The 27,533-nt window shown below is 36.1% G+C and overlaps 2 protein-coding genes across 7 annotated transcripts; one reads left to right on the plus strand and one right to left on the minus strand.

Moving 5' to 3' along the window:
- Positions 1-707: 707 nt before the first annotated feature.
- phka2 (phosphorylase kinase, alpha 2 (liver)) lies at positions 708-23,003 on the minus strand. Of its 6 annotated transcripts, XM_055155031.1 has the most exons (34): positions 22,880-23,003; positions 21,696-21,761; positions 21,448-21,593; positions 21,257-21,342; positions 19,929-20,087; positions 19,199-19,246; positions 18,274-18,442; positions 16,782-16,864; positions 16,628-16,708; positions 16,037-16,135; positions 15,373-15,519; positions 15,239-15,292; positions 14,899-15,021; positions 14,730-14,825; positions 13,993-14,100; positions 13,760-13,838; positions 13,245-13,379; positions 12,591-12,700; positions 12,372-12,516; positions 11,590-11,668; positions 11,148-11,293; positions 10,353-10,523; positions 9,700-9,815; positions 9,151-9,287; positions 8,738-8,900; positions 8,445-8,524; positions 8,293-8,371; positions 7,896-8,025; positions 7,456-7,557; positions 6,649-6,767; positions 5,365-5,418; positions 3,450-3,683; positions 2,129-2,329; positions 708-1,519 (listed from the first exon to the last, which is right to left on the minus strand). In XM_055155031.1, the coding sequence occupies exons 4-34, from the start codon at positions 21,332-21,334 to the stop codon at positions 1,346-1,348; spliced, it is 3,699 nt and encodes a 1,232-aa protein (XP_055011006.1). In that variant the 5' UTR covers positions 21,335-21,342; positions 21,448-21,593; positions 21,696-21,761; positions 22,880-23,003; the 3' UTR covers positions 708-1,345. The 6 variants fall into 6 exon arrangements, 5 of the variants coding, with proteins under 5 accessions (XP_055011006.1, XP_020794436.2, XP_055011005.1 ...); XM_020938777.2 differs by lacking the exon at positions 21,448-21,593; XM_055155030.1 differs by having other exon boundaries at positions 21,448-21,761.
- On the plus strand, positions 22,354-27,472 carry LOC110172835 (AP-1 complex subunit sigma-2-like). The gene is made up of 5 exons (XM_020938776.2): positions 22,354-22,514; positions 22,974-23,152; positions 24,465-24,573; positions 24,658-24,795; positions 26,169-27,472. The coding sequence occupies exons 1-5, from the start codon at positions 22,512-22,514 to the stop codon at positions 26,214-26,216; spliced, it is 477 nt and encodes a 158-aa protein (XP_020794435.1). The 5' UTR covers positions 22,354-22,511; the 3' UTR covers positions 26,217-27,472.
- Positions 27,473-27,533: the final 61 nt, after the last annotated feature.

Below are 27,533 nucleotides of genomic sequence, written 5' to 3' on the forward strand. Positions count from 1 at the left end.
TCTGCTCCGGTGCAGACCTCCTCTGATGGTGCTTTCTAAACTCCCTGTACCTCACATTTTATTGTGTCCGGTTTGTTTTAGCGTGTGAGTGTGAGTGTGAGTGTGTGTGTGTGTGTGTGTGTGTGTGTGCATGTTTGTGTGTATGTGAGTGTGTTTGGGTTGTTTGACTATGTGGGTTGGGGGTGCTGGGTTGGGTTGGTGGGTGGGTGGTTGGGTGGTTGGAAATGCGGGACTGTTTTTAATCACTGTAAAGCCTTTGTGTTGCATTTTGTATGAAAAGTGCTTTATAAATAAAGTTTGATTTGATTTGATTTGATAATTAAGATTCAGGAGCTGGACCACGCCTCTACCTTCTCTCCAGCCAACCACAGCTTATCTCAAACACGCCTTCAATTACCCAGAAGCCCATTTATACGGACTATCCCAACAACACTGTGCGGGTCAGCTCTCTCAACCCCCTCCATCCCACCTGTGTCTTTCGTCCATCCTTCAGTCCGAAGACACCGGGGTTCTGAATCAGATAGGTGAGCATCTTGGATTGGAGACGGAACCCCCACCCTAAGTCTCCCCCAGCCATCACATCTATCAGCCATCAATAAATATATTTATCGTATTCAATTGTGTGGTCCTTGCTAGTGAATAAAAACATAAAACTGATGCCATGTGGTCTTGAAAATCTCTGAAGAAACAAAACAGACATCGTAGGATCATTTGACGAAATTCTTTTATACGTTATATTATTGACACATATTAAATTAATATATACCCTATATAGTTAAATATTCTGAAATATATATTACTTTAAATAAAATAAATTGGTTACACGATTCTTCTATTGTAGACTTCACTCACCACAATCACAGCCATGCAAAAGCTCACAGTAAAAATAAAATACTTTTCATTCATTAAAAAGTGTTACCATGGTTAAACAACAGTAGAGTCACTTCAGTGTTCACTTAACATTATGTAAAACACAGTGGATTTAAATGGACACATAATGGTTGTCTAAAATGTCATACCACTAAAATAAAATATTAATAAATAAAAACTGTTTTGTTATACAGGATTACACAGCTCTCAGTCATGAATAATCTTAGTTCAATGATTTTGTCCTATTATGGTCTTAAATCGGTTCATATAAAAAAATTTTAGTTTTAGACTTTTAACTACACATGCTAATCACTGTAAGCACAAATATATAATTTTTTACCAATGCAAAGATTAAAATTTTCTGTTTTTAGCAATTGCCATGACTACAACAGAGCTGTTAATATTATGAAAACTAAAAGTGCATTTTCTTGTAGTTTTGTACCAGTTTAGTCACATGTTCAAATGGGGGGAGTCTTCACTGTACCATGCAGCTTGTATTGGGCAGAAAATCCTGGACGTAAGTGACCGTGGCTTTGGACAGATAGGTCATTGTCCCGTAGCTGCCACTGGGGGCGCTGTCGTAGAAGAAGTTACAGATGCCTGTCGCTGGGTCTTTTTCCAAGAAGTAGTCACCAGCACTTATGGACTTCTGAATTTCAAAGCAAAATACATCATAAATACACATAATCATTCATCTGCAATTAGATCTACTTTTAGATTTAGCATTAGACACATTTCTGTAGATATTTTGGTAACTCTTCATAACACTACACCCTGAATACAGCATGAAGAAAGTAATTCATAACCAACAAATTCTTTATAAAAGGGCCTTTGCTGATTTTTTTATGTATTTGAGCAAAATTTGTCTTGCCCCAATCCAGACATATTTAATAAGCAGCTCTTGAGGTCAAAATATGCCAGTTGTGCACAGTCATCGCCTAATTGTAAATCAAAGTGTGTGGCTAGCATCATAGTTCTAAGCATTACAGTAATGGATGGTCTTTGAAAGTTAAAAAATGCTTATAAAATCGTCGCTGGGAATAATTAGGATGCCTGGAATGCATAAACTCAGTGAGGAATAACTTTGAACCACTACAAACCATTTAAAATGAACTAGTTCTGTTTTTGTTGTGTTTAAGACAGTAAAAATTAAGTACAGTGCTCTTAAGTCTTTCTTCATGCTTAAGTAAGTCTAATTAAGGTGTAGTTATTATGAAATGTCAGCTACTGTATATTTCTCCTTAGTAATTTTTCGTACCTGGTCGCTGAGGAAGAAATCGTTGGCCAGATGCAGGATTCGGTCGACGTGAATGATGCTCCCAATGGTGGTCACGTCGACGTCTGCGACCAGCCCCAGCACCATGATCGTCTCCACCAGCAGCTGTCTGTACTCAGGCTGAGGCACGTGGTTCAACACGGACTCCACCTGCACGGCAAACTTTATCTCTCCAGCCGTCATCTAGAAGCAACAAAACAGTGTATCCCATTAAAAGAGGAAACTATGGTGGACTAATGCATAAGAAAAAAAAGATAAAGTAAAGAATAGATAGGTAAGATAGGTGTTTATACTCTAATACTTGTAGGAAAATATTAATAAAACTGTGCTGTACCATTGTACTCTGAAAGAAATCTATGGTAAAACTGAAACATGGCTTTTTTGTCTTGAAGACCACTCCATATCAAATAAACACCAGAAGAGTGTCTAGATGGAGGGTCTGGGAGTACAGAATCTAATTAGTCACCCCAACTATAATTACTAGTCTATATAGCTAAACTGTAGGAGCTATTTGCTTATTTTGTTTATTCTAAAATTAGTCTATTATTTTTGTTTGTCAATTAATTTACTAATTTAGTTTTGTTAATTTGCTATGTTAATATTATGTTTGCTAATTTGTTTAGTCTAATTTGGTATTGTTTACTTTAGCACCTTTTCTGTTTTGGTTTAATCTGTGGGTCACCTATGGGATAAAGAAGGGTGGTACACATAGACCCGGGTGCACCTAGGTGGGTCTATGGTTTTTTACCAGTTGACAGGAGAGGCAGCAAGAATCATGTATCCTTGTTGTTTGCCTAAAAATTGGAAATAAATCTTGGAAATACAGCTCTGGTCATGGATATTGATATTGTTTTTTCCTTCACTGCGTAAACCACAAACCCATGGTGCTCAAAAGTGATTATTTGAGTTATGTTTAGTTCTGAGTTTGCTCAATACTTTTGTTTATTTTTCTATTTGTATAAATAGCCACTACACAAAACATACAAAATACTGGGAGATGTCCATTAATGAGCAAGTTCACCAGATTTTTGGAAAATGAAGTGTTCAAATGTAATCTAACTGTAATCTAATTTAGCATAAAGACTTATAGATGGGGGCAGTATGGTCTCCCATGGGCTTTCCCAGTTAAAAAAAAAAAAAGTCCAAACACAAAGAGAACAATGTCATTTCAATCATGAGGTGTAATGTAAGTCAATAATAGAGTTTTTTTTTTTTTTTTTTTTGAAGGTTTACACATACTTTTTGTCAGTAGTATAAATTAAATTAAAACACACCAATCCTAAATGCTTGTAACTCCATGTACCTCACTGGTGGTGGAGGAGGGCAGTACATATCCATCTATAGACAGTCCGTGGCACTTCTGAAGGATCTTCCAGACTTTTTGGTAGAATCCGGTTGGGACTCTGTTTATTGCCCCGTCCAGCCTGCGCCGCCTCAGCCACTGCCCCTGACGATCCTCCCAGATCAGCTGCCCCTCCCCTGGACAAGAGCTGACCGGGGACAGGATCCCACTGGGGGTGGAGGGGCTGCTGCAGCGCTGAGGGGCAGAGAGAGACAGAGAGAGGGGTATTAAACAAGTTCAGGAAAAAATATGTAAATTAAACTCAACCTTATGTACATTTAGGGAGGAGTGAAGGGACGTTAATACCAGTTACACATTACACCACTAAACAATTTTGATTATGTGCAGATATTATTATATTAAATAGTTGGGGATGTGTCAAGTGAATAATGATTTTCTTTCTTGTTAGACTATTGCTAGGCGGGGTTAACAATCCAGTGACAAATAATATGCATCTGGAAAATGCAAAGTCTCCTTCAGAAACAAATTCATAGACATACAACTTATTTAAAGGTGCATTGTGTAACTTTTCTAAAGGATATGGCACCTACTTAAATGTTATTGCTTGACCTGAAATGTTCTCAAATACGGCATTAAACCTTTTTTGAGCTATAAAATCTCCTGTAATTGAACAGATGCAAGATAGAAAGGTATACTGAGGCTCATTCCAGACAAGCCAATAACATCTCAGTGGCAACAGCAGGAAAAGTTGCACAGGGCATCTTTAACTTAGTCTGAATTATAGTTTTATTACTAGTAATTATTAAATAAGATCTTAGACTTTACAACAGAGCTTGGTGCAGACAATATAACCAAGAATATTTATTAGTTTTATACTTAAGTGCATTAAATAATAAAAATCGTGTTAAAATTGCAAGTTAATACTTAGTGATTTAGAGAATTATATAACAACATACATACCTAATCTTATAAGTGGTTGATTGGTGAGCTATAATATCATGCAAGTTACTATATAAGTTCATGTGACTTGACAGGTGTCTTAGTGCAGTGACCATCACTATACGATAAGGGGGCGGTAAATATAGATAAGGTTGAGGACATTTCCCACAGAAGTCATGCAATTATTGGTTCCCAGTGATGTCATGCATGACTTCAGGTTCAAACACACACTAAAGGAAAAGGCTCAGTTTATTTTTAAATTCATTAAGACTGGTTAATCAAGGCAGCTACTGAGTAATACAGTTGTTTTGTATATACACTACCGGTCAAAAGTTTTAGAACACTTTTACTAGTTTTTTTACTGTTAACTGTTGACCAAAACGTATTCAAAATTTTTGATTCACGAAAATGTCCATCTTTGGCAGATATAACAGCTGAACACACTCGTGGCTCGTCCTTTTTACAATGGAAATCAAGTATTCTACATAAAGTTCTTCCCAAGCAGAAGGTTGCTTGGGTTTCACTCTTCAGTTCAGTTCATCCAAAACCAGCTCGATGGGGTTTAAGACTGTGCTGGACACTCCATTCCTCAGGTAGTTTTGGAAGAGCTTGAACTTGTGTTTTATATCTTTTATCACTGTTTTAATCTCTGGCTGTTCAGTTCTTACCTTTGTACCATGTCAAGCTATTCACTGGACTTGCACGACTTGAATTGAAATAAATAACTCAAAAAATGAGGGTGTTCTAAAACTTTTGACTGGTAGTATATATAGAGAGAGATTTTCTATTATGAATATGAGATGTTTAAATTGACTTGGGATGTTTATATTGATCAGAAATTGACCTAAAACTACACACTATTATCAAGTCCCATACAAGCCTTTTTAATAGTTTAGTGTGTTTTTGTTCAGTGTGAATTAAACATGAGTGAAAAGTGACAAGTGGAGCGGGTTCAGACGCAGATGAGATGTTTTACCGTTGACCGAGGAGACGTGACAGTGCTACTCAACGAATGACCCCCGCTGATGATCTATACACATATATACAACAACATACAACATATATGCACAGATGGAGAAAACAGACTTTACTCAAAATGATTCAACTGAAACCTTAACTTAAAAGGTTTGATGAAAAAAGGCGGTTTCAAAAAGGAAATTTGAAAATGCTGTTAGAAATGTTTAAAAAATTTAAGTACACCATCTGAAAACAAGGCAAATACTGTTCAAATGACATTTTAGATGTATCACAAGCAATGTTGCCATGAGGTCACCTGTACTCCTTCACAAATAACTGTAAACAGGAAGTACAAATGATATACTACTTTTTAGATTATTATTATTATTTCCAAAAACATGAATACAAGTCAGAACTGTCTATATTTTTATTTATAATTAATTAATAGTTTAATAGTAACTTTAAAGGGGCTCAAAATTAGAAATTCTTCCTCTTAATTTACATTATAGTGGGGCACATATCAGGTTACATCAAGGTTAAATCTCCGTATTAATTATGGATCAGTGCTCAAATTTATTCAGAAAAGATGCGTATAGGCCTATAAGTGCATAAAAGTGACCTAATGGCATTCCTCATAAGTTTTAAATGTTATAACTTCCACTTTTGAAAAATAAAATGTAGTTTCCCATAATGGATCAACACCTGAAAAACTGAAAAGTCACAATGCATAAAAGTAAATTCATGAATATTATGTACACTTTATGAATCCAGCTCGGTGGATTTTGAACTGTAAAAATCACCACATGCTAAACGTCATCAAACCTAACGCACACTGATCGGACGAGAGCCATCGAGCTGCAACCAGAAGCAGGTACAAATTTAGACAGTTTATATTAGATACAACATTAGAGGTTTTTATTTGAATGTGCATTGTGTAACTTTTTAGTAGAGGGTCTGTCAAATGTTTTTCTCCATGTAGATGTTATTGCTTTGTCTGGAATGTTCTACAGTATGACATTAAACCTTTCTATCTTCATGGAGACCAAACCAGACAAAGTTACAGGTCAGATCTGTAGAGAGGCAATTTGCTCCCAGTCAGAATGCCTGTTTTTCTAGGTATTTTTGTGCTATAAAACCACCTGTAATTGAATAAATGTAAGGTAGAGCTGTTTAATGTCATGGAACATTCCAGGCAGAGCAATCCATACAAACAAGCAGATGACGGGTCCTCCACCAGAAAAGTTACACAATGCACCTTCTCTAAACTCATATTTTTTTTGTTTTAGTCTGTTTGATGCCGCACCTGTTTAATTTCACTCTTGAGTTTGTGGATCCCGGAGCGCTCGGTTTTGGTGGCTCCAGTGTGGCCGATTTCCCGGATGGAGATGGCCGGGCTGGTGGCAGTGGATTGGATTGGACGCACTAGAACGTTATCAGAAAATCAACATAAATACAGCATGTAAGAACAAATGATTTCAACTTCCCTTCTAGCTTCTGAAAAGTAAATAACACATGTCTCTTGTGACTAAAGTGATGTGTTTGTACCTTTGACTGTATAGATAAATGGACAAAGTTAAACTGCTAGCTGCCACATTCCAAATAAGAAGTGAGCATGGGGGTGCTTCTGGCGCAATCGACTCTTGTTCCAATTGGCTTTAAAATGAAAAATTGTCACTCCTCTCTTTAACTGTTGCAGTGAGCCTCATTATTTGGTCTTAAAATGTTTGTATTAACCTGTTCTACATGATCCTGGTGTTTTTATTTTGCTTTTTTGCCCGTAAATCAATTCTTATTGCTAATATGAAACTTGGCTCCAAATTCGCCCCATAACTTGCAGCTTCTGTGAGCTTCATTTGACTGGAGCCAAACAGTACGGGTGAAGTCACACTTCCTTAGACCACTTGCTTATACAGTCTGTGGTTTGTTCAGACCTACTAGCAGGTTTTATACAAACAGAATATTAAACTGTCTGTGGAGAAAACGATGGTAATTCAAAAATTGCAGCCTTAATGATTTGCTTATTGGGTCCATTTGAATTGCGATTTGAATTCAATAGTGATTAATCTTGCAGTCCTAATTTACGTTTTATAGTTTTGTAAATGAAACTCACCGCTGCGTTCCACCCCAAACTCTTTCCCACTGAGGATGTGATGGAGCAAACTCTTCATCCCAAAAGGACTGAGGCTCATCAGGCTCTCAGACGCCTCCTCACCTGAAAACATTCATTAAAGTTTGTCATCTCATCAACATTCCCTGAGGCTGTGAAGCTAACTGAAGACACTGCTCTGTCTGAAGCTCTGTTACTCAGTCCATCTTAAAAATTTTTGTGTGTTGTGTGTAGAGATACATGAAGAACAGCCCCAGCACATTGCATTTGACCCATCGATTTACACAGCTAGGGCAACAAATCAGCACTGACTCAGCACTGAATAGCCATAATGTAGGGCAGATCTTGGCTGAGCTTTTGTTAGAAGTACCTACATGAAAGGCAAGCCTACTGTGCACGTTTTAGTATGTAACAGTAAAAACTGTAAACATCAGAGTTCTCACCAGAGCAGTGGAGGCTGCGTGCGAGCTCTGTGGCCATCACCTGCATAATGAGGCCAATTCTGAGCCTCAACATGTCCCCGAACAGAGAGGGCTGAGCACGTACGTACATGGCCAAGTACACCATGATCTCCTGTGACAAAAACACACATTAAAGGACATTTCAGAGCATGTTTGAGGCCTAAACTACAGGGTTAACAGATTTCATTCACTAAAACTCATAGAGGTAGCAAAGTCCAGTTGTCCATTTGACAGAATTGATATGGCTCCTACTTGGATGACTGAGGGATTACACACAAATTATCAAATTGCGACTTCATTTGTGATTAATATTTCAGCTCTACAGCAACATAAATATTAATAGATACTTTAAAAATCTACAGCTGAATTAGACTTGTACCTGTGTGAGCACAGCAATGCTAATGTCCTGTCCACTGGCTTCATAAATAAGATTGTTGAGTTCCTCTGGAGGAAGGGGCCTGGAAAAGGAGAAGAAAAACTTAATTAACTTTAAATGACTTTAATAATGTTTATTCAATATATTTATCATACACAGTGATTATTCTCTCTCTTGGCTCAGGGGGAAGTCCAACTGTGAGCTGTTTGTGGTGAGAGATAAGGTCTGTGCAGGCCTGTGTGAAGAGGCAGAAATATACACTATGACTAATGATGCAAATACCATATAGGTATGCAAACAAAACACATATAAATCACAAAATAAACAACTCAGCAATTGTAAAACTGAGTTAAAGGTATTCAAGAAATAATTTAAAAACAGGTAGTGTATTCATGGGTGTCAAGCTTTAAAGAAAACAAAAAACATAAAAAGTATATAGTACATATACCTCAGCCAAAACTTCTACTCTCTTCCGGAGCATCCCAGAGATGTATCTGATGAGGCCCCACTCTTTGGAGGCGCCAGCCTGAACATAAAGCTCCTCCAGCAGCACCCGCACGCTCACAGCCCCCTGACCAGGACCAGAGAGCTCCACCATCCAGTCTGGACCTCTGAGCAACAGAATTATAACAATTATACAGGCATTTAGGTTTAAAACAACAGGATTTCAGTATACAAATTATAAGATAAACAAATGGGACATCAGATATCAGTACAACCTGCATTTGATTTGAACATGCTTATCTCATATCTGGGGACACAGATAGGTTAAGTTTATGACAATTTAAATCAAAATCTAAAAATACCTAATCTAAAAGGAGTATGTCCCTTTCATTCACTCATTTGCCACTGGGGTCTTACTTCATCATGTAGAGAATGTAGAGGATGTCGGCCTGGTCCTGTAGAGTCGGACATTCCTTCAACTGTTTGACTAAAGCCGAGAAGTCTGTGTTCCCCTGAGCGTCCCGGGGCAGGTGCAGGTCGGCTATACTGTGGGGCTGTGGGAGACCAGGGTCAGACTAAACATGTACACTAATCATATGGCTTTAAAGTAGACACATGTTAACATAACAGAAATAGGACATGAATGTTAAAAATTACAAATAATTTTTATACTCTGAAACATATAGGCATGATTTATTCCTCATCAAAATTAAATTAGGCCCATCTATTTTCTTATTTGACCACTTCACACTGGTGCTAGTACTAGGCTGTATACTTTTCTCCACTCACTCCTTCTATTGGATTTAACCAATCAGTGTGATGTGTAACTCCCAGAACAATTGGATTACATCTTTGAAAGTACACATAAAAAGTACTAAAATCAAATAAGAGTGCATTACTTTGTGTCAAATAGCCAATCAGGGACAGGTAAAAAGATTGTGGCAGTAAAAAGATGGCTGCTCCCACCTTCTGCTGTTTGTTGTGGTGTCCGTGGTGCACATGGGGCACCTCCAGCAGGTTCAGGGTTTTTCTGTGTTTTCTGTTGGTCATGGCAGGAGTGACAGGGAGGTACATGGAGGCCTCTGATAAGCAGATGAAAATGAAAAACAAGACAGCGGACATATGTTTTTACATATATGCGGTATCTCTGGTGATATCTATTAATATTTTTTTAATCACCCTTCACAGCCAGAACCTGACTCTCTTACATGCTTTTATTTTTTTGAGGCAAAATAAGCTATATATTTTGTTCTGAATGTTACAAGAATCTTAAGAGAGGAGATGTCTTTGCTGTGGTCAGACAAGCTAGAGAGGTTTTCTGTTCTCTATGGTCCGATTCCAGGCCCATCTTCATTCAAACAAAAAGTAAACGGGTCTGGTTAGGTCAGTTTTTTTAGGGTCGTTATGCTTAGTTCTGCTCTGATTGCATAGTCTTGGTTTAGAATCCATTTGTCCATTTCTTGTTCTGGTTTAGTCCACATTTTAAACTCTTTTACTAATTGTACTCAGAAGATGATACTTGGTATGTGAATGCTGTTACATGTGAATTGTGATTTTCATACAGTGGTTTATGGGCCAAACCTTCTCAAATGGAGGCTGAAGATAAATGCTTAACTCACGAGGGATGCTGAGGCCTTGGACTTTGGCCATCAGAGACAGGATGTCCCTAGTGGTGTGTTCTGCACTGAAGACATGGTGCTGCCCCCTCTGGATGGGAGGGAGGTGGCTCTTTGTAGAAGTGCTGTGGAGAAGCTGGGTCAAGTACTGGTTAAAGATGTCGTCTGTGTTTTCTGGGTAACACAAAAAATGTATTATGTATAGGTAAAAACAGCACTGAAAGCTCAAAATCACCAGTTACCATAGCAACAAGATAGGGTATGGTCGCCTGTGGTGTTTTTGTTATGTGACATGTGCATGTTTGTTTTGATCTAATAATTGCTTGATAGTGTTACAGTGATCAGAAATAATTTTATATGGAAATTTTAAATGTAAATCTACCAAAATATTAGATAAGATTCTGGTGCACCATAACTGTAACACAATAACTGAATAATCAGTCACAACAGTCACAATAATTTCAAACTTGATTTCGAGGACTAAGGAATAGGACTGATATTCAATATCGATTTTGATATCACCATGATAATGAAAAATAGGTGGTACTTTTCATCACAATATGATAGTACATCCCTTGTGTTACCATGAGGTTTTATACCAGCTCTCTATTAGCTCACGATCATCATAAAACTGTTCCGAAAAGGTCAGATTTCGTTTACATTTACATTTTACTTTCTCAAATGAATGCATATAGTTTTGATACTAGTTTTAGTATTGATTCATATTGGATTTTTAAAATATTTTTGACAACCCTATTTGAGATTTATCACTTTAAAACCCACATCTAAAACCTTTACCTGAAGAGCTATAGGTGTCATAAGTGTCTCCTAACTCCTCGTCATTATCGGCTTCTTCCTCAAAATCATCGTTGTCTTCATCGAGGAAACTGAGGCGAGTGTGAAATGACGTGGTCTGAAAACTGGACAGGTCTGACATCTGAACTCTGTAAATACAGGAACAATGTCACCAATGTCATCATCCAAACTCTACAATGTCTCCAGATGATATGGGAAAAAATATGTATGCAATAGTCCTACGGCAATCTTAAAATGCAGCAGTAAATGTAGATTTCTATTTGTTAACTCATTAATCTGGGTGCATGTCCTAAAAATTTAAATCAAGCACAATATTAAGGCTACTTCATAATTTTGTGGAAACCTATTTTTGTGTGGAAGTGGTAATAAGTCTGAAAACTTGAACTTCATTTTCATGCAAAATGTACTTTAAGTCCAAACAGACCTTGCTCCAGCGAAGTATCCGTCCTGCAGTTTACGAAGAGTTGTGATGATACACGGATCTATGGCATCTCCATCGTCAACTATTACAGATAAATGGACATTTCAACATTAGAATGGAACACATAATGTACACAATATACATAACAGTATATAATATAATAGATATATTCCACAGCAAGTGTAAATGTATATGCATTCTCCATAATAAATAACAAAAAGTTGCAGTAAATATGTAATTAAATGGTAATGGTATGATAAATGGTCACAATTTTATATAGAGCTTTTCCACCGTAAGGCATTCAAAATGCTCCACATCAAGGATCCAGTCACACACACATTCATACAAGAGTATACGCACACACGGGGGGCGAGATGGGTTAAGTGTCTTGCCCAAAGACACAATGACACCATTCATTTTTTGGAGCTAGAGTAACACTGCTAATCTGTGGACCTGTGAATCTGACTGCTCAACCAATTATGTTTATGTTGAGTGCGGGACTGGAACCCCCAACCTTCGAACACTCCACCAACTAGCCTACTCACTGAAGCTGCATCTTGTAACTTTTCACAACCTTCTACTAAACATTGGACATTTTTTTGCCTGAAATGTTTCACAGTGTTACCAGTAAAAGCCATTTTTACAATGAAAAATCAAATATGTCATTAACACTCAACAACATTACAAAATAAGGTTAGTGTTCTGAAAGACCGCCTCAAGAAAAGACTAATTCTGCACAGAAATTATATATTACAAACTGGATAATAAATGAAATGAAGTTGTACCTAACATGCTGCGTGTGATGGGGAAGGTGAGAGTGGGGCGTCCGGTCATCCTCCAACACGACGACAAATATGCCACTTCTGTCCGTAACATTTCGACGATCATTTGGTTATCCAGAGCCAGGTAGAAATGGTGCTGATCCAAAAACTAATTATGAGAGAGAGGATGGCATTAGAGACACTTTATACATAGCCCTATATTTCAGTGTAAATAATAAGTACCTGTGGAGTGAATGTATAAGACCGGTCTCTGATTTCGTAAAACTTGGATGTTCCCAAAACTCCAATGTGTCTGTAAGGCCTCCCACTTAAATTCAGCTTTTTACTGTACCCTGAAAATAAAGACAATAGTACTAAGGATTAAGGATGAATAAGGACTGTGTCACTGTGAAGGAAAAGAAAGTTTATTCCTGTGAAGTGCCAAAATTGTATTGATTTCATGATTTATCTCTTCTGTTGCACAACGTTTAATCGTTGTGAATCATTGTTGAAACAGAAATATAATAGTATAAATAAATAAATCCAGTTTTGACAATGGCATATAGTAAAAAGAGAATATGTTGAGCTCTTTTAATCTGTATTAACGACTAGATATTTATTCATGTAGTGACACTGAAATGGAGTAAAGGATCGTGGTCTATGTAGTTCCCTCAGTTTTTCTAGTTCATGCTGCACTATAACAATGAATTTAAGCAAAAAGAGTTGTAATTTGATATACTGTGATGGTCCATGATATTACTGAAGACCTTTGATGATACGATATCACAATATTTTGGTTATTCTTACATCCCTATTAAGGACAATCTGTATTTTTATTCCAATGTCTTTAACTATTCCTCACATAAATCCTAATAGTAAATTATTTTCAGTCTTTACCGAGGCGGACGTAGATGTGGCTGAGGATTCGTGCGGGTAGAACTCGAATCGGCTGAACATCTGACATCTTCTGAACATTAAACCCGAGGTCATTGAGTAGCTCCTGGATCTCCTCCGACTCAGCCAAAACACAAACTGCACAAGGGAAAAACAACAAGAGAAGTACTTTTATATACACTGATGGTGATACATTATAATACCTTGTACAAATTATTTTTAAAATATATATAAACAATGTGTTAAAATAGAGGACATGCTTTTTTATTTAAATATACACTGAAACAAGATGCTGTACTTTGTAACAACTTAGACAGCTACAACAAATTAGATTAAATTTAAAAACATTAACATTAGGCACAATCACACTTGACTATATGTAACAAGTAATAAAAATGGTGCTATATTATAATTAATAATTTTGTGGGCAAAAATTGTTTTTCCCAAATAAAAGTGAATAAAAACTAGCATATACTAATACCAATCTAATCAACTTGGGTCTTTTGGGCAACTGTTACCTTGTACAACAACATCTGGTTTCACGTTTGTAGAGAATCTCCTGTTGAGGGGATCAATCTCTCCTGGAGCCAAGAAACCCTAAATAAAAGTGACAATATTACACTGTATTATAATACGATACGATCAACTGTTTTATTTAACAGGAAGCAAGCAAAAAGTGCCCGTTCATAGTTTAAACATATTTTACACTGTGAATGGTTTGGTTTGGCTGCATGTGTCTGTGTTGGTGTACCTCGGCCAGCAGAGAGCCCACGATGTAGAGGGACTGGCCCCACATGTGAGGCAGCTGCCCCAAACACACACGGTCCACTGTGTGAGGGTTTCTGTATTCCTCCTCCACCTGAAAACAGACACAACACAAGGGATTTTTACAATATAATCATGTTTCAGATGACATCATAATACTCTACAGGCCTATAATATTTAATACAGATGGGGGTAGCTAAAATTAATATTATTAAAAAGCAGCTTTATGTTGTAATTTTGGTTTTCAGGTCTACTTACTAACACAAAAGATCAAGTTCAACATATGTGCATTTATCTTTTTAATATTTCATGGCAAAATACAATTTAATGAAAAGGAAACTGGATCTTGCTCACTGATAGTATGACATCTCCAATCAGAATCTTTGATTCTGAAAACCAATGATATGAGTATGTAACAGTTCTGATAAAGGGTCCGCCACCTGTTATCGCCATGAAGATGTCACTGCTTGCTTTGCCAAGAATGTTTCACTGTACAAATGTATCAGTCTCAATGGAAACAAGCAGGTGTCCAATATTGACACCATTATTTCTGAGAATTTGAAATGAGTGGCATTGGTTTAAAACTAAATCTAAACTACTACATCTTATTTGACATTGATTTTCTAATACCATTTGCACTTGAGCTGTTAGCAGCCTCTATTTTCAGATTAAATTATCAGCCCATTGAAGTGCTCTCCTGGTCTATTTTTGCACACAGATTACCTTGTCATGTGGCACCGAGTACAGCTCAGGCAGCAGTTTGATGCCGTTCTTCTGTCTGATCAAAATGCCCTCTAACGCTTCTCTGTACTCCTCCACCTACAATACAAAATTATCTTAAACATTTAGGTGAATTCACAAACACAAAATAGATTTTTAAAGAGAATATTACCTGTCCAAGATCTCCAGAAAAAACCCCGTCCAGGATCAGGTAGGTCCAGAAAAGAGGCCACTCACATTCGATGTTCTCAAACAGTTTGAGCTCAGCAGGGTCATAGTGCAGCCGTGTGGGATCCTGAACAAAACAATAATAGGCCTTAATATCTCATTGTATTATAAAACGTGTATTAATGCAGTTGTATCCCATGCCATTTTAAATGAAAATATACGTAATTATCAGCATAACATAGCTATTTGTCATACTACATTATACAACAAAATTTGTGGTAGATAAATTTCCTAACACAGCTCTGAAATTTTGATGTTTTGTTCATTTTGATGTTGATTATTACCTCTTTGGGACAGCGATACCCATCTCTGATAAATCTACAGCAGCCATAACGTCCCTATGAGAAAAATAAAAACACATATTAGTTACAAAATTACACTTTAAATTTAAACACAGTGATTGTATTGTTTTAGTTACCTGTAATTTGTTTATGATCTCTGACTTTGTAATCGATACCAGCTCTGCGTTTTCAACAGCAAAAGCAGGAAAAGAAATGACCGACAGAAGCCCAGCGTCAATCTCCTTTGAAGGTGAGGCTCTCGGCAGCATGGAGCACAAGATGGACTGGGAAAAATGCATTAAAATTATGATGATTAGAAACTGTACACAAAATCCTCTTTTTTTTGTTTTGTTCTGATATAGTCTTCCATCAGTTCTGATGAGGATCCTGTTCAGTCAGTCAATCAACGTTTAGTTCTGGTTTAAGTCCAGGTTTAGAGCTAGCGTTTAGTTTATCCTGATTTAGTCCCACTTTTGTCCTAGTTTAGTCTTGATTTTTTTCAGGTTTAGTCCAGATGTTGCCTTCTTATTTTTTAGTATATCCCGGTTTTGTTCTGGTTTAGTCCTGGTTTAGCTTAGTCCTGCCTTGGTTGTGGTTTAGTCCTTGTTTAGTCCTGGTTTAGTTCTGATTTAATTCTGGTTTAATTTAGTCTTGATTTGGTTCTGGCTTATGTCCTGGTTTAGTCCTGGTTTGGTTTTGGTTTAGTTTAGTCCCAGTTTGGATCTGGTTTATATCCTGGTTTGGTTCTGGTTTAGTCCTGGTTTGGTCCTCGATTCTGAGTTCTTGTTTAGTCTGGTTTACCTGGCAGTGTTCGACTTCATCAGGTAAAACATGGATCACAGACTTGGGTCCTCCGTGTGCACCGAAGAGATCCAGCTCATCTATGGCCTCAAGAGCAGCCTGGGGATTAAAAGGACAGAAAATAATAATATTAATAAAGTTAATAATACTATAAAAAAAAAAACTAAAGCCAAATAGGCCACTAAAAGCTACTCGCGATAAATGAGAACAGTTAACATGATCTAGATTCTTAACAGGAAAGAAATGTAACTTAACAAATAATATGATGCAAAAAATGAAGGCAGACATTGTTAGAATAAATAAGGTTAGTCAGAATGGTTTATAAATGATAATTACTTTGATTTTCTATCTTTGCTCTTTAAGAGGTAGCTATGATGTAGAAGAAGATTTTTTAATTTTATATGAGGATTACTTAATTATTATCTTTTCCTTTTATTTCTTACTTACTATTTATCTCTCTCTCTCACTGATATTATGAGGTAGATATGAAGTAGAGGTATGTGTCTTATCTGAATTTCCCTGTGCAATATGAATACAGCCATTGTGTGTCTTTCTTTACATAAAACTACTTTAATCTGAGCCATTTCATACCTTGGCCATTCCCACAGAACTGGCATTCAGCTCAGCGATGCCTTGATTAGTTTTGTCCCCACGTTCCCACATCCCAAAATCCTAAAAGACAAAAAAACATGTTAAAGTTAAAATTGTCTAACCAAAAAAAGAGGGAGCAAGGATGTTAACTTACTGCTACTTTATATGCAGCCTCAATGTAGAAGACAAGATTTTGAATAAAAGCTACTTCATCCAGGTTCGAAATGATCCGAAGACCTACAAAACAACAAGTAATATTTGGTTCAACTTTTGACATGTACAAGTGCTTGAATTTCATGTAAGGTAAAATGTTTGATTTTATTTTATAAACTGATCCTGTTTCCCCCCTCACCTCACCTGACTTTTGTTTAGGCTCACCTGGGCACTTTTCTTCTGTCAGATCAAAACTGGGACACTATTAGGGGTGTTCAAAAATATTGAAATATTGATATATCGTATTATTTAATGTGATGATACAATATCGTTATCGTGGGCAGCTGTATCGATATATTGGCAAGAGTAGTGAAGGTTGTATCTTCTGTTAATAAAGGATCGTGTGTGTACCACATGCAATTATTAAATACTGAAATTATATATTTGTTTAAATATTGTTAATGAAGTCACACAATGAGTTAATTCTTAACCACTGAAATCTGATATATATGTTTAAAGATACTGCTGAGAAGGTTGTGTATTTTTAAAGAAATTCTTTACAGAGCAGCTGCAGTGGGGTCATCCTGGCTGGCACCATGCCTAAATAGACTCATCCCCTTATGGTAAAGGACAACGGAGATGCTTCAGGGAGGATCCAAGGCGTGAACCTGCTCAACATATCATTTGCATATTCATGTTGTTGTTTTATATTTCTGGGTTGAGGGAAACTCATGCGTTCAGACCGCCTGATGTTAAGTCCTGTGTAGCTGTAGGCCATCAGGGACAGTGATTTGACCCAGAGCTCTGTATTAGAATTGTACTGAATAGGGAATACATTTTTGTGATTTTAATCGATCGATTCCAGTCATTATTTCCTGTATTTTTTTTATGTAAATTAAAAAAATAATTAACTAAAAAGTAATTTTTAGTTAATTATTTTGTTGCAGTGCTACAGGTTTGTTGTTTGTTTAAACTTATTTATGCAAAAAAAATTACCTTTTCACTATTTTTATGATTAAAATGGGTGTGTTTCATATTCACCTTTTGCAAGAAGTAGTTTAACAAAGATATTTTGTATCACAGCCATGATTTAGCCATTATTTTTTATTGAACCTTATCGAATGAATTTGAAATATATCGTATCGAATCGAAAGTGCACTGTATTGATATATGTATCGTATTGGCAACTTCTTAATGATACCCAGCACTACACACTATCAGCCAGAAGTACTGTAGATAGCATCTAGTGGTTGCATATGAGAATACACAGGGTTGGGTTGGCCAGTCTAGTTATAGATGGTAACTTTAAAAGTACTCATGAGTCCCAAAAAAAACAACAAGCTAATTATCTGACAAATGGTGCTATTATATTACTATGAGTTAGTATTACTAGTAATAAACATAGTTGGTTTTATCAGTACCAATCACATATAAACAGTATTTTTTCTGGAAGTGTAAAATGTGTGCAATGTTTACTAACTACCACACTGTACCTGAGGCAGTCATCTGAGCCAGAGTCAGCAGGTAGATGGAAGTGGCATCGACCTGGAGGTGCCCCCACTGGTCATCGCCCACCACCGTGGCGCAGGTGGGAGTGTCGTATTTCGCATGAAGACAGTCCTTTGTGCTCTGTGTCTGTTTGAACTTCTCCACTTTGGCCACCTGAGGGCAGGGTGGAGCATGGTTTAGCTGCACAGACCATTACTAAAAGGATTATAGGAAAGAAACTTGATAGCTCTGTGCCCTACATATTAAAGTGATCTCCAAGGATACACTGGCAAAACTGACAAACACAATTAGTTTAAAGCTACAATATGTACATTTTTTGCCAAGGAATAGAATCAAATAAAAATGTATCTATCTCCATGGAGAATGTTCTGAAGTTTGTTAACTCTCTATTTTCATGGAATTATACAAGCGACAGGCCACGTCCAGAATGTTACAAACTGTACCTTTAATAATTAAGAAAGCAAAAACACAAATCGATTTCGAAACATATTCCCAACCTATCTCCAAATGTAATTCCTGTAAATATTGTGAAATAATATAATTTAATACCTTACTAATGGTGTATTATTTATCATTTTAGGGCCAAATGTCATATATACATTATTTAGTTTTGTTTATACATACACATATACACATTTTACCCAAAGCAGCATTGCTACCTTAGTTATCATGTGTTCGTCTTTGCCTAAAACATCAGCTATAAGCCTTGAAATAAGCCAAAATAACTTTAGGCCAATAGAAATGTATACTGTAAACAGTTTGCTGCAGTTATCTGTTTTTATTAATCTTATTTATTTGATTGGGACAGTGCATGTTATTACACAGACATGATACAACAGGAATGTAAACACCCCGGATTATAGCCAAAGGCTAATGTCCCAAAGACAGAACATTTCATGCGAGTCTTACCTGCCGCATCATGCACTGAAGGAGACCTTGCATCAGCTTCACCACACTCTGTCAAATAAATGACAAATACAACAGGTAACAATGCTTTAATATTGTAGTTATGTTAGATATTTAAACACTTTAAATGCTTTTTATACTTTTAAAGTTAAATTCAACATGTGAAGTCACTTAATCTATTTTTATTACCAATTTCTTATATGCAGATTAAACTATTAAAAGGTAACTCATGTGTGTTATAATGTATACAGAATAGGTAACAGTTTTTAATAATGCCTACCTACAAATCATTTGTATCAACCGTTAACTAATCATTTACTAAAAATTGCTTACACATCAACAGGTGTTTAATAATCATTTACAAACATGAGCAAGATAAAAAGTATTATTATTGATTAATAAAACTTTCATAAATATTTTATTAGGAATTTAAAAAATTATAAAAAATTATTAACAACTTGTACTGTATATATTGTATTGTAATGTACTTAGTTAATAATGGCTAACAAATGTTTACAAATGATTTGCAGGTTTGACTTACTAAGTGTTACTAGAGAACAAAATAAAAATAATAAGAAAAAAATCTGAAAAAAGTACAAAAAACTGTGATAGTAATGTGAGTATGTGATAATCTGACCCTTGAATGAAACTCACACAGCTGTACTCATAGTACAGTCAAATACTGAGCGCACATGTCAAGAACAAACACACTCCTCTTGTACAGTAGCCTCACCTGCTCCAGCTCATACGCTTTGGCCTTGTCCTCGTCGCGGTCAGCGTTTTTACGATAGGCCATTCCCAGCGCCCACACGGACATGACGCTGTACACATTATCCCGCACCCAGGCATCCTTCTGCTGAGAACTGGCAGGAAGCAGGCCAGTCACTGGGTTCTGAAAATATTACGTAATTTTTTCATCATCTTCAGAGAATATGCAATGTGTGAATTAACTGTATTAACAACAAATAAATAGCATTAATAATGTTTGGGTTTAGAATGATAATGTTAAGAGAATGTAACAGTGGTATTTTGGTATGTTTCATGAATAAATGTCTGTAGCATCTGAAAAGTATTAAGCATCCCGCTAATGATCTGTATAGTCATATTATTTAAATAAAAAAAGACTTTCGGCTTAATTCAGACATGATTTTGTTTATAAGAACTATTTTAATCAATTATTGTCAACCTATCACAAACAAAATTGCTTATCCTGTAGCACATTTGGAGCACATATTGTTATAAAGCAGTAGTAGCTTGGCCGTAACTACACCACAGACTCATTTAAACCAAGGCTAAACTCAAGCCTACTATTATATGTAACAACAGTCTTATGGAAACTCTACAACCGCATAATCTGAAGTGCTACATTGCTGACATTAGATTCCTAGTTTATACTTAGAGTAGACAGCAGCTGATATAAACACAAATAACTATCAGTAACAGACATGGCTGTTTTTTGACCTTTGCCCCAAACTTTTCTCGTGTCCGTTCACAAACAGTTTATGCTAGTTGAATCCGTAAACATAGCAGTGTTGTGTGTCTATATCTGAGAAATAGATTGCTGTCTGCGGCTGGTATGTAAAAGGTGTTTGTGTGAACTGAGAGTGCATAATTAGGTATTAATACTAATTATTAATACTTTAAATTAAGTTAAAATAATGAATAAATTGAATAAAATAAATAAAACATGTTATATATTTAGTATTTAAAACTGTATAACTCTACTATAAGTGAAATTATTGTAAAAAGTACAGTTGTGGTATCTTGATTATTACTATTCCACATTACTTGATTGCCTACTCATTTGTATTAGAAAATTTTCATCTTTATTATTAACCAACATGTCATTGCTAGTTCTGGCACGTTCAAATGACTTCCCAGATTGCTTTATTTTAGCACAATGCTGGCAAAAACATTAGTCAAACCCGTTTTTCCACTATGGCCCATAGCCAAATTAGCCAGTGACACACTGAACTTAACATGTGCTACACATACTTTGCATAAAATGGCTTTTGAGGAGGAAATTATGTTTTTTTTTTTTTGTAGAAATACTGAACAAACCTGATGGCATAGGATCGTCTCATGTACCAGCCTGGCATAACCATCAAGTCGTACTCCCGAGTTACTGCGACTCCTCATTATGATCACTGTTCAAACAAATAAACGTGTTATTTTACATTTTGACAACGAGACGCAAGCACACGGTCACTGCAAAAATGTCAGACATGCAGGGTAATCTTGTAGGAACCTACCGTGCCTTGGTTCATCATTTAAACTCTGCAGTCCATTTTATTAGCAGGGCACCTTCACTGCGGAGGCTGCTAGAGAAGTATGCTAGCCCGTATGCTAGCGTTCAGCAACACTCAAGATAAATGGCCCGGTAATTACATCCATATCGCTTGTAGTGTAAAGTAAAAAGCGATTTAAAACGTTGTAAGGCCTCTAAATGAGAAAGGAGTGCATCTTGACGGGTTTCCATCAGGTGATCGCAAATTCTCACCTGTAGTTCTATGTTGATCCAGTAGAGGCCGCCAAAGTAAAGGCTTTCGTTACCATGGCTAGTTCACTAAAATGTAACAGAAAAAATATATATATATCTGTTTATTAAAAGGTTGATTATATATGTACAATACAATAATAATCAATAATAAAATGCAGTTAATAATAATAATAATAATAATAATAATAATAATAATAATAATAATAATAATAATAATAATAACAATAATGCATAAACATTATAATTCATTTTGTTAAAAAAAAAAAAAAAGACATTGACTTAAAAAGTTCGAAGTTAGCTTTATTGTCAGTTTCTTCACTTGTACTAGACATTCAAAGGAATCAAAATTACATTTCTCTCTATCCCAACAAATAACATCATATCTAACCGGTTCAGTAACCACAGATAAATAAATTAAGCTAAGATAATAAATAAAACAAATCAACGAAAAAAAAAAAAAGAACGTTAAATGAAAGAGTAAAACAAATAAAACCATACTGTTTATGTAAAATAATAATATAATGAAAAAAATCAATTAAATAAACAATGGAAAATGAAATGATTATTGATTAAAGTATAAAAAGTATTTTTGATGATTTGGCGAATAACGGGATTTTTTAGCCAATCAGATCGCAGCGCTCAGGCCCCGTCAGCCAATCAGAGGCGCCCTGTCTCCACCGTCGTGCTGTTAGCATCAGCAGGCTAACAGGCGAGACAATACTGACTTCTGCTCCTCACATTTTCTGCTATTTTTTGCCATGTTTGTCGCTTGAATTGTAAGAGAATAAGCCAAAAGACAACGCCAAGCCCTCATCAATGGTAAGGATTTGTATTTTTGTAGATAGACCGCCGCCACGCGTCGCAGGAGGGGGCGCAAATTACACTTTCTTGTGTTGTTATTGTGCTTAATTAGATTATTGCATACAACTCAATATAATCAATCAGTGGTCCGAGCTGGCTGTATTTTTAGCCATATTATAACACGGGCACGTTTGTGTATTGTTGTTAAAAGTGGTCACAGTCAAGGCTGATCAGCTATTTTTTTCCTGTCTAGTCATCTTTTGGTTAAATATTTAATTTTGTGCAGTACACGTTTAAATATTGTAAATGTGTAGCTCAGGGAGAAATGATTATATACAGTCATACTTTCTGTTATATGTTTTATTATTACAGATTTACCTTACCTTATAGTTCTTCTAGTGGGTGCCTTCCTGTTTCATTGCATGCCCTGTTGACTCATTGTAATTGCATAAATGGGCTGTTTTCCTTTTCCTGTAGATGCAGTTCATGCTGTTGTTTAGCCGTCAGGGGAAACTGCGCTTACAGAAATGGTATGTGCCTCTGTCCGACAAAGAACGGAAGAAGATCTCCAGGGATCTGGTCCAGACCATTTTGGCCCGAAAACCCAAAATGTGCAGTTTTCTGGAGTGGAGGGACCTCAAAATTGTCTACAAGAGGTGAGTAAAACTGTACAGTATCTAATTCAAGGTCAGTCTGTTGTTACAATGGAAGTACTCATACTATCAATAGACAAAGTGTTAAAGTCTTAGTCAACATAAAAGCCTGTAAAATAAACATTCTCACACACTAATATTGTTTTCAAAGCAGTGTTTAGAAAGAATAGGGGCGATGTTGTCAGATTAGACCCCTGTGTAACTAATACTGTACATTGAAATGTTTTTGCATTAATTTTATAGCTTTTATGTCTGACTGAAAAAGATGAAAACAAAATTTGCTCATCTCTGAAGATTTTTTTGTTCATATTCACTTGAAACAGTCTGTTGAGCTTTGAAGCCAAACTGCCTCCCCCTCACAATTTACAGCTCCACAATGGGCAACAATGATTCAGACATGCACTGAAAATGCTGAATATTATTGTACTGTTGACGCTGAACACAACAAAAACAAAGAGGCCAGTAGAGACCATGATTCAGAAAGTGAAAGATTACAGTTGGTTTAGAAAATGTCATGTTAATTAAAATAAAAGCCAAATGTTCATGTTTTTAATTCCATAAAGAGTATTGAAGTGAGGAGTTGTAATTGAGTTCTTGGTTATTGCTATTGAAAAAAAATAATACATCAAAATGTTTTGCCTTTTTTGGAGGAACCATTTTCAGCTGACTAAAGTTAGCTAAAAGAACCAGGGTTAAACAATGATTAGGGCTAGTTTATCTTCAAATAGACCAAACCCCAAACCAGGACTAAAGCAGAGCTAAACATGTACTGGGCTGTGCTCTCTAAACCGAATTAAAATATCTAAATTAATTTTAATACAGTTGACATAAGTCTCCCAAATTGTGAAGACCTCTCCAATAAATCTACATATAACTAACCTTCCAGTGACTCCTTGTAATTCTAATGTACTTATATAATGTTAAATAAGGACTTAACTTAATATATATCAACTAATAAAACAAGATGTACACTTTAAGACTGTGGTCACACTGTGAAAACAAAAATTTGTTATATTTGAAAAAAAAAAAAAGAACACCCACTCACCCACACACATCCTGGCCCAATGTGCACTGTACACTATTGCTGTTGCTCTTCATTTACAATAAAAGAAAAAAGACTGCTCCACATTTGTCCTGGTTTGGTCTTGGTTTGGGCACAGTCCAAATGTTGATTTGGCTTGGTCCTGTTTTATTTCTGGTCTACTCCAGGTTTAGTTCCAGGTGTACTCCCAAATTTTATGTAAGATTAGATTGTGGAAATGTAAAGATTGCCTTCAACCCTTTGTCTTATTTCTTTGCCCTTTTGACTTTTCAGATATGCAAGTTTGTATTTCTGCTGCGCTGTTGAAGATCAGGACAATGAGCTGATCACCCTGGAGATCATTCACAGATATGTGGAGCTGCTGGACAAATACTTTGGCAGTGTGAGTTTTGCAAGACTCCAAACTACACCAAAATTAACTGTTTTTAGACCTGTCTGACCCCATGCTGTATGTGTTACGTCATAGGTTTGTGAGCTGGACATTATTTTCAATTTTGAGAAAGCCTACTTTATCCTGGACGAGTTCCTGTTGGGAGGAGAGGCTCAGGAGACGTCCAAGAAGAATGTGCTAAAGGCAATCGAACAGGCCGATCTGCTGCAAGAGGTACACTACTAAAGCTGTAATACATTTATGGAGTGTCAGATGGGGGCAGGGGCCAGTATTTTAGTATTGATTTTATGATAGCTTCAATTTAAAACAAAAATATAACTGTATGTATACTAGGGCTGGGAATCACAGGGTCCCTCACAACTCAATACCATACACACAAGACCAATGATAAAATGATTTTAGACTTAGACTTTATTGATCCACAAGGGAAATTACTTAGACACAGTAGCTCACATATCACATTATATTACAATACCAAAGAGCAAAAAAAAAAAAAAAAAAATATATATATATATATATATATATATATATATATATATATATATATTTATTTATATATAAAATGGTAATAAACTTCTAAATAAGTAGCAATAAAAAAACAGCAAGAGACTGGGTTAAATTTTGCTTACATGCATTTTTCTATTTTATGCAATTGAACCTATCCCTTTTAACAATTGTATTTCTTTGTTAAACCACCAGCTGCACAAATGTAATATGAAATATAAATGTAACTCACAAAAAAAGAGTACTTTTGACTTAATGTTTTATTATTCTTATATGGATCCTTACACCGGTTCTTTCAGGTACAATAAAGATAAACTTGAAAAAAAAATCATAAATGGTCACATTTTTTCTATAGCGCTTTTCCACCTTCAAGGCACTTTACAACAAGGAACCACTCACCCATTCACACACCAGTGTACACAGACACTGTGGGCAAGGTGGGTTAAGTGTCTTGCCCAAGGACACAACAGCAGCATTCATCTGTGGGAGCTGGAATCACACTAGCCAACCTGTGGGTCAGTGGATCTGACTGCTCAACCTGTGATGTTTTTTAATCGAACCGCCAACCTTCAGATCAGTGGGCGAATGCTCTACCAACTGAGCTACTGCTGCCCAAATACCTAATACACGTTGCATAAACAAGTTTCCTTTCTAAACAAGCAACAGAATGGTAGTGCTGTTACAAAATATGAAAAAAATATATATATATTTTAATAACGAAAATAGTTAATGAATCAGTATAATTTGAAAATGGGGCCAGATAGCGACTCCAGACTCAATTTACACGAGTGACATTTTCAATACTGAAATAGATGAAGCCTTTACCCCAGTACAATGCGATCCCTGGTTTGAGTTTTGCTCTATAATATATCTGCAGAGGGCCACTTCTGCCCCACTTTGATGAAATTCTGTTTGCCCCATTGTTCCTGACAGAATAGGTACTCTGTGCCCTATTTCAGGAAGTATCCAACATATATAGCTTACTCTGCAAAAAAAAAAAAGTTCAAGAACACAATATAGAGTGTATGTAGAAGGTATAGTAATATTTTAACTGCTTCATCATCTTCTTCTTCTCTTTACAGGAAGCTGAGGCCCCACGCAGCGTGTTGGAGGAGATTGGCCTGACATAAACCATCAGTATAAAATCATATCTCACGTCCCCCACATTTCCCCCATTTTCTCGTCAAGTGTTGTGAATATTTTGATCATCGCCGTACTGTATATTCTGTACTGTGTTCCCAATCCCCTGTGATGTCTTTTGCTGTGGTGCCAATTGTGGTTTTGTTGTCTTTTCTGTGTAAAAACTAAAACCTTTCTCTCTATGACTAAGCAGCACAATTAGCCAAGTTCCCATTAAACTCCATATACAGTATTTGTGATTCTCAAACTGTTCAGAACAAGCTCCATTTGATAGTGATGGGCAAAACCAGGGATTATTGTTTTTGATTCAATACAAGTAATACTATGGCAAGTATTGCAGTATTGCTCTGATAGAGATACCATTGATTTTTGCATTAAAATCCTTTGAAACTCCTCTATTAAGACAAATTAAACTATTACAGATCATTATTTTTGCTCCAGTCTTGCTTGAACTGTTCTAAAAATCAAATATGTGCAGATAAACAATATATAAATAATGTATTACAGGAAAAAATGAAATGCATCTATTTTGCACAAGAATGGATGCTTTTAATAACTTTTGGTGTTCATCCACCCATCACAATCATTTGGCTTTAGCATCTGAAGTAAAATGTGAGTTCAAATAGGACTAAACCAGGACTAACTAAGGTAAAAAGCTTAACCAAATCAATTCCAGGTTTGAATTGTCTTCAAACTGAGACAGGTAAGCTCTGATTGTGTTTGAGTCTAACAAATATAAAAATTGGCAAAATTACAGCCAATTCAAAACTTGGACTAAACTTTAACTAAAACAACACAAATCTTAACATAAACCTGGCCTAATCATTACTAGTCCAGAACTAAGACCAAACCACAACTAAAACTAAGTCTGAACTTCACATAAAGGGCCACCGATGGTACTTGTACTGCAGTTTGAGAACCACCACCATAGTTGACAATGTAGCAACAACACTCTTGGATTTGTGAAATTTTATGGCCTAAAAGGTGCTACTTAAATTTTTATATAAACTAGCAACTAAGATTTATTTAGATTTCATTTAGACATAGCACCCACAATCAAATCTAAGTGTAGTTAGCATGTCCCCTTTAAACAGTATTAATTGTAGTATTCTTTTTGCCTAACTGTAGCTAATGTCTTGTATTATTCTTGTTCCTGAATTGTCTTAATTGGCCTGTTGAAAGTCTCAGGTCACATCCCAAATGCCCATAGCTTTATGAAGGAGAGAATAAATATATTAAAACACAACATTGTGCTTTATAATGCTTTGGCTAAGGGCATACTGTGTAGGAACTAAATAGAAACAGAT

Source organism: Boleophthalmus pectinirostris, unplaced genomic scaffold (assembly GCF_026225935.1).
Source record: "Boleophthalmus pectinirostris isolate CB_2022bp ecotype Guang Dong unplaced genomic scaffold, ASM2622593v1 HiC_scaffold_19, whole genome shotgun sequence".
NCBI lineage: Eukaryota > Metazoa > Chordata > Actinopteri > Gobiiformes > Gobiidae > Boleophthalmus > Boleophthalmus pectinirostris.